The sequence below is a fragment of the Phalaenopsis equestris genome, unplaced genomic scaffold (assembly GCF_001263595.1).
Source record: "Phalaenopsis equestris unplaced genomic scaffold, ASM126359v1 Scaffold000515, whole genome shotgun sequence".
Lineage (NCBI taxonomy): Eukaryota > Viridiplantae > Streptophyta > Magnoliopsida > Asparagales > Orchidaceae > Phalaenopsis > Phalaenopsis equestris.
The window spans coordinates 633925-645707 of NW_018164955.1; the positions used below are offsets into that span (position 1 = coordinate 633925).

At 33.5% G+C, this 11783-nt stretch overlaps 1 protein-coding gene across 1 annotated transcript in view; it reads left to right on the top strand.

The window, feature by feature from the left end:
* LOC110028581 (serine carboxypeptidase-like 7) overlaps positions 1-11516 on the top strand; it is a gene marked incomplete in the record, with an annotated part of 41027 nt that extends 29511 nt beyond the window's left edge. The window contains 4 exon segments of the mRNA XM_020730491.1: positions 9925-10049; positions 10899-11012; positions 11108-11153; positions 11379-11516. Of these exon segments, the coding sequence (XP_020586150.1) occupies positions 9925-10049; positions 10899-11012; positions 11108-11153; positions 11379-11462 (369 nt within the window).
* Positions 11517-11783: the final 267 nt, after the last annotated feature.

Genomic DNA, 11783 nt, shown 5'->3' on the forward strand with positions numbered 1-11783 from the left:
AAAATAAAAAGGAAGAGGGAGAGGGGCTTACAGGTAAGGAAGACTGTAGAGGATCAGCAAAATAGAAGGATGAAGAAGATAGATTTCTCTAGATGTTTATGTCCATCAATGTGTCCAAGCGTGTCAAAGGGGGTGAATAGAGTGCCTATTTTTAGGTAGCAAAGAAGGTGTTGGAGTGGTTACCACCCATAGATCAACTTTAGCGGTCATTGCTTGAGGTAGGGATTGACACTTATAATTCACCCTACAATTAGAGCTCCTACGGATCCCTGACGGGGCTGATCTTGGCTTAGTTTAAATAGGTTTCATATTTGAGTTAGTTGTGAGTCATTTTTTAGCTCAAACAAAGGGTTGACTGAAAGTTAGGTCAACACCTGCAATCTCCTTGAATGAAATATTTAATATTCTTGTAATTGATTACTTTTTTTGTTCTTTCATAAAAGTTGATTATAAAGTTTGTATCTTTTAAAACCCCTTATTTATTCTTGACAGATGATACACCTAAAATATATAAATTTTTTATACACATTTTTATACCTATTTTTGAGATATTGTGCTTTAATGAAAGATATTGGTGTGTTTTCTTTTAGGTACAATTAAATGGATAAAAAATGGTAAAAGGAGTGAAAAATGGTCAAATTTGGAGCAAAAATGAAGAAGATGCAAAAAATGAACTAAGGCGCCTAAGCGCCCTGGACTGGCGCTTACACGCTAGTTATATAGAGAGAGCCGCGCCTAAGTGCCAGGTACCCTGCGCTTAAGTTTTAGAAGTAGTTATTTGATGATTCATTGAATTTAGACAAATTTTTGAAGAGGTGTTTGAAGCAACCCTTGGCAAAAAAGTGAGAAATAGCCCATGGACACAAAAATTCGTTCAATTGGCTTTTAAAAGGAGACAACTTCTAGAAGATTCATTGAATGAAGACAAATTTTGAAGAGATACCAAGGAAATTTGAAGAGATACCAAGGCACCCCTTGGATTTTTATTAAAGAAGACTTGGATCATCAAAGGAAAGATGTCAGCCAATCCATATCCAATAGCCATCATCCATCATCCATCCAAGTAACTGTCGCTGCCGCCTTCGACCACCTTTTATTTTATTTTAAGTTTTAGTTTGTATTGTGAGTGAAGGAAGAGAATTCAAAGGAACTTCAAGACATTTGGCGGAGATGATTTGAGAAAATTGTTTATCTTTGTGACTACATTTGGTTTTAATTTAGATTTCTTGTTCGTGTGCATGATTTCTACTTTTAAAATCATGTGTGGTTGTGTTTTCTCCATGTATTTTGAGTCTTTTTATTTATTTTTTTTTCCTTAAAATGATAAGTGATTAAGTGTTGAAAGGAAGTTATATGAAGTATTAGACTTCAATGTTGGAAGAAGTTGTGTTGATTTGAAATTTTGTACTTCATTTTGTACTTCATTTACTTCTTTAAGATGTTAATATCTTTTATGAGAGCATGTAAGATCCAAGATGGTATTGTCTCAGTCAAAAAATGGTAAGAATCACATTTTGATTTCATGGATGAGAATGTAGTTCATGGGGTTGAGTGCAAATAAATAGGGAAATAAAATTTCATGGGTGTAAAATTAGAGGACTTTAGAGTGACAGGCTAAAACCCCAATTGATTTATAATTTTAAGTTTTGATACGAGTTGTTATCCCCCAGGTGGAGGGAGAAGAGGGAACTCTAGAGTGAGATCTAGTATCTTCCCTACCTAACCGGTCTTGAAGACTATTCAAACTATAGATTAGCCAATGTTCTTTATAACATATCTAGTAAGGGTAAAGAATATTATTGCTCATATTTGACACAACACATTTATAATACTTCCACAATAGAATTTCTAAACTTGTTACTGATTCATGATAAGGAAAAAGATATTTTACTTATATTGCCTTCATCTTGCAAATATTTAGTTAAGTTAATTAGTTGTTTACTTTATTTTCAAATATCAAAAATTACAAAAAGAATTGAATTTTTATTCCTATGGTAGCATCTTAAGTTTAAGTATGAATATTTTGCTAAGTTGAATTTTTTTTTATCTAAACTCTCTAGTTTTCTAAAGTGCATATTGCCAGTTTTCTCTGTGGGTTTGAAATTCGGGGCTTAATCAAAAAGTTCTATATTACTTGATAACGATACATATACTTGCATAGTATCTCATATTTAAATATTATAACTGTATTATTCTTTGCTTCATATTGGAAAATTTACCTAGCTTTTGCTTTGGATCAATTTTTTGGCTTTGTTGCAAAGTAGGAATACTATTAAGGAAACTAAGCATAAAACCACATACATCACATTCTACATCTATATAGAAAGTGAGGATCAGCAGATAAAGTGATTACCATAACACAACTCTAAGAGGCTTGTGATACAAGCGTGATGATGTGGCTATTGGAGTGATGGAGGTAATAGAGGCCAAGGGTTTCTTTTGTTATAATTTTTCTCAAAGAATCTTCAATGTTGCTATTAGGAATGTCCAAAAAAGAGTTATGCAAGAAGATTCAAATAGAAAAACTTCAAATGTTGACAAACGTGGACCAAAATGACACATCGGTGTGGGGGTGATGATTTAAGCACGAATGGAAAGGATCAACAAAGGTAGGAAGCCCACGCCACAATGACACAATTCCATGGATGAGAATTGATGATAGAGAAATGATTTCTGGATGATGTTGGCAAATAAAAGTGGCATTGATAGTAGGAATTGATGAAGGGCGAGGTGCAATTTAGGTTTTGAAATGCCTTCAAGAGCTCTGGAATTAATTGTGCAATTTTGAGTTTTGAAATGCTTTTAAGAGTTGTTGAATCGATGAAGAGTGAGGCACAATTATTCTTTTCACTGATAGCTCTTGAAATATAGGAAGATAACAATATATGACCCGTAAATAAAAATAAATTAATATAATGTTTCTTTTTCTAGCATTAATTTGAAAATAAGATCTGTTCAAATATATAAGGATAGGTGGATAAGACAAGGCTATAAGGAATACAAAAAATTAAATATAACTAGAAAAAAAGATGAAATAAACTTGTAAACACGGTATAGCCAAGGAAAATGAAGTTTAATAGATGCATCTCAATCTATCATTGCATGATGTTTTTAATGTAATTGATTAAATTGCCTAACAATGGAGTAGGCATGGAAGTCAATATAAGCGAGTTCGTAATAGTGGCAACTTTGAAAGGTGTCATTTATGTTAAAAATGGATATTGACATTAATGTCAATGATGGGCATTTTTTTTGGATGACTTTGGGCTTCAGCTTAGGTGGCAATGATGAGAAGTTTGCCTTAATGTTGATAGTTCTCATGTAAATTGGAGGGGACAATATGCACAAAATCATTATTGAAGGTGTGCATAATCATTGTTAGTTATGGAAATTGACAATTATTATTTTTTTTTGGCAATGATGAACAATATAATTACTGGTAATGGTGAGAATCACTTTTATTAGTAATTATAGCCTCAGTAGCAATGACGGGCATTTAACCTTATTGGTGATGGACATTACTATTGTCCTATATTTATTTTTTTTTTTGGGTGTGACTATGAGCATGTTGGATCCTAAATTACCTTGTGGATCACACTTAAGAAATAGAAACGTCGATCAAATGAAGGAAAGAGAAATAAGACACTAGTGATACTTAGTTTTGTGGAAGTTATTCTAGGATCCCTTTTCAATGAAAATGATCTTTCCATTTATAACTCTTTAGTAAGATATTACAAATTACATGATTTTCACTCCATTTAATGGGAATGTTTTTATAATTATAATCCATACATCTGTAAGTATTAGTAACTGAACATCACATATTTTTTCCTGGTAACCATAGTTGGGATCATTATACATCTGTAACTATTCCTAATTCCATTTTGTAGTCATAATGATATTGGGTGTTAATTTGGTCTACTCATGATCTCTCGATTGACTGAACAAACTTTGTTCAATTAAACAATCTTCAATTGAAGGTTGACCATTTCTAATAGTAGATACTAGCTGAAATAAAATTGGACAGTCACAAGCTGTAGGATAGGTCGGTTAGTATCCTTCAGTTGGCTCTACGATTCAACTGATTTCTTAGTGAAATCAAAGATTAACTCTCCTTAAGCATTCTCGTGTCTTCTCAAGATTTGTGCAAACACATTCTGGATATAGATAATTAGTTCCCTGATTCTCTTACTTCTTTGAAAGTGACTAGTGTCATAAGAATAAGAGAATTAAATATTGACCATTCACATAACAAAGAAAAAAATAATGATAATAATTTTACTCCCTTAATTTTTGTGCCCCTTTTTACTCTAAAAAGAACTAAGAGCATTTTTCTTTTTTCCATTTATCATATTTTTTGCCCATTACACGATCATTTAAGCAAACCAAAATATCAAATTCTAAGAAACCAATATGGACGAAAGCCTTGCTGAAGGCCTTTTGGCTTCCCACTTCCAGAACTCACCCCTCTAGGGATGAATGAATAAGGAAACTTGAGAGTTCTAGTCCACTCCTTATGTAAGAAGTGAGCAAAGAGGCTCGACTGACCAATAAGAGAAAAATAGATGAGAAGAAAATGGTTGGTTCTAATAGGCTCGACAAAGAGACGTCACGAGTTAAGCAACCGACTGCAAAAATGTATTGAGTGGAAGTGGTTGGGGAATCTTCTGCACCACTTTGTCAGTGTCTAACCAACCACCATCTCAAGAGGGGCAACCCTCAGCGATGGCCGCCCAAGTTTCACCACTAAATTTCACTCCGTTCACCGTCTGACTCTGAAGACCATTCACAGTGATGCCTCACCTTGGGTGGATGATACACATCATTGCTTAGCGGATGAGGATATATGAAACAAAGCTTTACTCATAGAAGATATTCCTTCCCCAACTTTGATCTCTACAGTGGTATGCCCTATCTCGTTGAAGATATCTTCCACACATCCGAAATAGAGTGCAAGATTGGCAATTTAGTCTTTCTTTTCATTCAAGTTTCTAATGGATTTTTCTAACATAACCCTACTTACTACAGAGGAAATACTGGATATCATTGACTCCTAACTCATAAAGACAGCACACTAAATCGAATAACTGGATCAGGACACTTCTTCTACTTAGGTTGCAACTGAGAGGGTATCCACTCCACTACAACTTCCAATCCTAACACCTCTTTCTGTCAATCCATTGATGAATACTCACAATCAAACGGAGTCTCATGAGTCATTATTTTATCATATGGATGAGTCAATAGGTTATAGGTCTTCAGTGTAAAACCACTGTATTAGACTTGAGGGAGGAGTTACAAGTGGTATACACAAACATGGAGACTTTTTGGGTCCAATTCATTAATATGGAGGCTCTCTAGTATAATTTTGTAGATATGGAAGTTCTCCAGGCCCATGTCGTAGATATGAAACCTGTCCTGGAACTAGTCATAGAGGTGGACGTTCTTCAGACCCAAGCTGCAAAGATGGAGGTTTGTCAGGCCCAAGCCTTAGGTGTGGAGGTTCTCTGGGCTGGGGTGGTGAGATTAATGGGTGAACTGGCTGAATTTTAGGCCATCAGTTTGATTTCTCATGTACGCACTGAATAAGAAAAGATAAAACCTTATTCAGTGCGTACATGAGAATAACTTATCCTAAAGGAGTTATAGAAGATGTATTAGTGAAAATGGATAAATTTATTTTTTCTGTAGACTTTATTGTATTAGATATGGAAGAAGATAAAGAGATTCTTATTATTTTGGGGAGACCATTTCTTTTCCATGCAACAAGGAGAGCTGTGATAGATGTGCAAAAAGGAGAATTAATAATGAGAGTCTATGATAAAGAAGTAACATTTAATATAGCAAAAGCTATGAAATATCCTGCAATAGAAAAAGATAATGAATGTTTTAGAATTGAAGTTACAGATTATCTAAGTAATGAGCAATTTAAGGGAATGTTTGAAGAAAATTTAAGGCAAGAAGAGTATTTTGAGAATAAGAATGAAATAAAAGAAGATAATTTAGATTATGTTTAGGAAAAATTTGAAACCTTAGACCTTTTAGAAAATGATAATAAAAATATTTTTCCTTCAAGTATTAAACCACCTGAACTTGAACTGAAAGTGTTACCTGTCCATTTAAAATTTGTGTTTCTAGGAGATTCATCTACATTGCCTGTTATTATATCTTCTGATTTAACTGAAATTAAAGAACAAAAATTAATAAAAATGTTGAAAAAATATAAAAAGGCCTTTGGATGGACTTTAACAGATATTAAAGGAATTAGTCCTTCAATTTGTACGCGAAGAATTCTATTAGATGAACAATATGAAACTAAAGCCAATCCTTAGAGGAGATTAAACCCAATAATGAAAGTTGTTAAATTTTTTTTTAATGGTTAGATGCTGGAATTATATATCCTATTTCAGACAGTGCTTGGGTAAGTCTGATTCACTATGTTCCAAAGAAAGGAGGAGTGACAGTTGAATTAAATGAGAAAAATGAATTAATTCCAATAGGACAAGTTACTGGTTGGCAAATTTGTATAGAGTATAGAAAATTAAACATGGCCACCAGGAATGATCATTTTTTTACCCTTTCTAGACCAAATGTTGGATAGATTGGCTGGAAACAAATATTACTATATTCTAGATGGATATACTTGATATCACCAATTCCGATTACTCCTAAGGATCAAGAGAAAACAACATTTACAATCCCTTATGGAACACTTGTTTTTCGTAGAATGTCTTTTGTACTATGTAACGCACCTGCTACATTTCAAAAATGCATGATGTTAATTTTTAGTAATTTAATTGAACGTGAAATGGAAGTATTTATGGATGATTTTTTTGTATTCGGAACTTCATTTGAATTATGTTTAAATAATTTAGAAAAAGTTCTGAAATTATGTGAGAAAATCAACTTAGTACTAAATTAGGAAAAATGTCAATTACTGGTTGCAGGAGGATTTGTACTTGGGCATAAAATTTCTAAAATTGGCATGGAAGTATATCAAAAAAAATTCAAGTTATTGAGAAATTACCACCTCCTACTACAGTTAGAAGTTGTTCAAGAGGGGGAGATTGAATATTGTGTTGTATGATGGTGGAACGTTGATCCCTAAGAAATCTTCCATAATAGTAAATCGATTGTCACCTTCTCCCCATGTGACTGAGAGTGCTATAATACTGAGTGCCTCCTTCCATTACTAGAGAATCTTTACAATGAGCTAGCTAGTGTAGTTAACCGGTTGGCTATTAAATTCATCTTCTTGAATGTGTTCCATAACAAAATATTCCCCGAGCTTCTAGTATCAACCAAGATACTCCCCATCTTGTAGTTAATAATGAGTGTTGTAACAACAATGACATCATTATAGGGATTTTCGGATAATGGAAGATCAACATCAGTGAAAATGATTGGGGGATGGAGTTTTTTTTTGGAACAACTGTCACAACAAAATTGTTTTTGATCGACTCCTTTTTCAATCGATCCTAGCATATGAAATGCCTCTCAATATCGCGGGTACAGTCCTTGTTATATGAATAGTGTTGGCTCAGGTAGGCTTGTCTGGTTCATTACCTGCTGAAGCCTTGCCCTTGCGCCGAGTGTGGGCCTCAGGGGCTACAAACTCATTGATTTCCCAGCTTACATTAACTCCTCCACTAGGCTACAAAGGTGACTGCGCTCTTTAGTTTCATGCCCATGGTCTTGATGAAATTTAGAGTATTTGTTAGGATTCCAAATCGAAGCTCAGACTCTCAATGTATTTTCTCTTTTAGAAATACTCCTCATCTTTTATTGTGTCTATGAGCTTCACCAATGAAACTGACAACAGTGTATGTCTAGATGTCCTCCTGTATTCTATAGACCAGTCTTTCGATTAGTTGCATTTGCGTCCGTCTCATTCTTCTTCTTTGTCCATTCGGGATGATCAACATTTCTCGTGTTTAAGATGCAGGCCATCTTTTCTTCTCTATCCATCATTCTTTGAGCCATTCTAGCCCAAGTATTAATCTGATTTCTCGCCTTTAGAAATCAGCTGGTTCATATACTCCTTAGCTGCAATGTGATCGTTGGCTCTCCAAAAGTTTAGCCAATATCTCGGGTTTCTATAAACCCATGAAGTATTGGAATTGTGTACTTTTTAGTCCTTGCCCTAGGATTTCCTTCGTAATGATCCGCTCTAGGTTTTCTACCTTAAGCATCTCCATCTAGAACCTTGTATTGTATGCATAACCTCTTGTTCGGTACTTGATTCACATAACACAAAGAATTTGAGTCTTTTTATGATTATTGGGTGCTAGCGACCTGCACCAAAAATAACATCCAAAAATCTCTAAAGGAAATTATAATTCCTACAAGAAGTCCATTGAACCACCTGAAAGCAAAATCTCTCAATGTAGTGTAGAACAACTGACATTTTAATGCGACAAAGATCTTGAGAAGGTAGATTGACAACATGAAGGACACATTATGGTCGGCAAAGTCTCTTCGACGCTTATACATTTCCAAAGAGGTAACTTTAAACTTTTCAAATGGCTTAGCTTTCACAATATGTCGGGTGAACACAACCTCGATCCGAAACATCCTCGATCCAAAAATAGACTTCTATCTCTTCTGGTTACGGTCATCTCTTCGATGCTGATCTGACACTAATTTAGTACTAGTATTCTTCCACTCGCACTGCGGCTTAGGCCGATTGTTGAGCTTGGGGGTAGGTCGAGTGTTGGTAGACTGGTTGCAAGAGAAGTTGTGCCCTACCCTCGAGCACTACCTCAAGCCAGCTCCATGATTTGATTGTCATCTGATCATGGAGCCCTTGGATTGTTGCTGCACAAATTCTCAAATGGACTACACATTGGATGTTGCTACTTGATGTGTTCCTTTGACTTGACGCGCTCCTTGTCTTGTTGAAGGTATGACTCCACGCTCATAACACCTTTTAGGATGTTAGATTCTAAATTGTCTTATGATCACACAAATGGAATAGAGCGTCGGTCAAATGAAAAAAAGAGAAATAAGACACAAGTAATACTTAGTTTTTTGAAACTTTTTGTGGGGTCCCCTCTCAGTGAAAATGATCTTTCTATGTATAACTCTTCATTAAGGTATTACAATTTACATGATTGTCCCTCAATTTAATGGGAACATTATTACAATTATAATCCATTACATCTTTAAATATCAGTAACTGAAAAGGATATATTTTAGCCCTGTAACCGTCGTTGGCTTCATTCTACATCTGTAAATGCTCCTAACACTGTTTTACACTCATAACAGATATTTTTTGTTCATTTGATCTACTCATGATCTCTCGAATGACTGAACAGTCTTCGCTCGATTGAACGATCTTCAATCGAACGTTGACATTTTGTAATAGCAGGCACTGGGTGAAAAAATATTGCGTAGTCATGAGATGTACGCTCGGTTGGTGAATATCCTTCGGTCGGCTCCATGGTCCGACCGATTTTATGGTGAACGTCCGAACTTGAACCTTCCTCAAGTGATCCTGTGTCTTCTCGAGGTTTGTACAGGCATGGTGCTGATATTCAGAGCATCAATTCTTCAAAGGATTTCACGAAGTTTCTAACTATGCCTTCAAGCTCCTAGTTTTGATAAATTTTGAGTCAGGTCCAAGAATTCTTATTATCATTGGGGTTGTTCATTTCAATTTTATTTTAACTATTAAATTTGCTAAAAATGGACTGCCAACTATTTTGAGGTCTAAATCCAAAATTTTTAGAGTGCTTTGAGATCTACAAGTTTGCATCAAGATTAGTGTTGAATCATATGAATTATTTTGTGATGTATTATATATAATTTATCAAATTATTTAAATATATTTCAATGTTCAATTGTTATAATTTAATACATTTAAAATATTGCTTATTTTTATCAAATTTAATTTACTGCTAATAATACTGAAAATTATGATAGGGAACTGTGAAAAATTGGATCGCATGCGACCTCAAGTTGAAGAAGGTTTACATGGAGAACATTGACAGCATTTTGCCTTATCTCCATAGTCTGCTAACTCGAGGATACAGGGCTTTGGTCTACAGGTGAGTCAAGCAAGGCTTCTAAACCTATCATGCAAGTTCAATTTCTACGGATTTACATATAAACTCAAGGCTTGATTAACTCTTAACTAAAGATTAATACGATTTTTAAGCTAATTAACTCTTAATCTACTGATTTTTTTTATATGGGGTTATTTTAATCATATAGTTTATAAAATTGTTAAATTAGTCTTAACAAAACTATATAATATGATATTTGTATTTAAAAAACAAGTAATTAAGAGGCCTAAATAAATATAATTAGTGCATAATCATTTTTTCAAACCATAATGTGTCTTCTAAACCTTCTAAACCTATCATGCAAGTTCAATTTCTACGGATTTACATATAAACTCGAGGCTTGATTAACTCTTAACTAAAGATTAATACAATTTTGAAGCTAATTAACTCTTAATCTACAGATTTTTTATAGTTTATGAAATTGTTAAATTAGTCGGCAGATTTTTAAGCTAATTAATTCTTAACAAAACTATATAATATGATATTTCTATTTAAAAAACAAGTAATTAAGAGGCCTAAATAAAAAGGCTTGATTAACTCTTAACTAAAGATTAATACGATTTTTAAGCTAATTAACTCTTAATCTACTGATTTTTTTTATATGGGGTTATTTTAATCATATAGTTTATAAAATTGTTAAATTAGTCTTAACAAAACTATATAATATGATATTTGTATTTAAAAAACAAGTAATTAAGAGGCCTAAATAAATATAATTAGTGCATAATCATTTTTTCAAACCATAATGTGTCTTCTAAACCTTCTAAACCTATCATGCAAGTTCAATTTCTACGGATTTACAGTTTTCAAACCATAATGTGTTTCAATCAGTGGGGATCATGACCTTCATATTCCGAGCAAGGGCACAATAGCTTGGATAGAATCTCTTAATTTCAAAGTCACCGAGGCTTGGAGATCATGGAAAATAAACGGCCAAGTTGGAGGGTAAGTTGTTTTATTTCATTCAATTACAATTTCTTAAGTTTTCATGCCAAGATTTGTTAATTCTAACACGAAAACAATTCATTTTTTTCGTGTAGATACACCGTGCTTTACTCGAACAATCTAACATTTGCTACAGTGAAGGTAAGAAATTTTCTTTTTTTCTGAATTATTTATAGATTTATTAAAAGTTATACTATATATTAAGGGGATTTAGATACATACCACACAATTGTTATGTATTTACATATCTAACATCTAAATTTTAACATTTAATCATATAACACTTTATGTTTTAGCATCTCATCAAAGTTCTACTTAACTTTTTTGAAGGGACTATGTACTAGCTATGCTTTAATGTGCTTGCAGGGTGGAGGACATGAGGCTGCACAAGACAAACAAAAGGAATGTTGGACTATGTTGAAGAGGTGGATTTCTTATGAGCCTCTCTAGAGGGGATTTATTTATTGGATGAAGCATAAGATTGATAGATTTTAGCTACACTTTTGGGGCTTTTTATTGTATGAAAACTAATTTTATTATGACTAAGATATTCATCTAGTGAAAAAATAACTTTTTAGCAACAATGCATTTGGATGTGTGGTATTTGCATGCAAAAAACATATGTTCTTAATGTTATTTGACAATTTGTATTTGGTTGATAAATATTAAATTAAATTATATGTGAACTTCAAAATATTTATAAGCGCCTTAGAGAAAAAAAAATTTGAAGTCTAAACTTTCTTAGATCGGTTGCATTCTTATCCCTACATG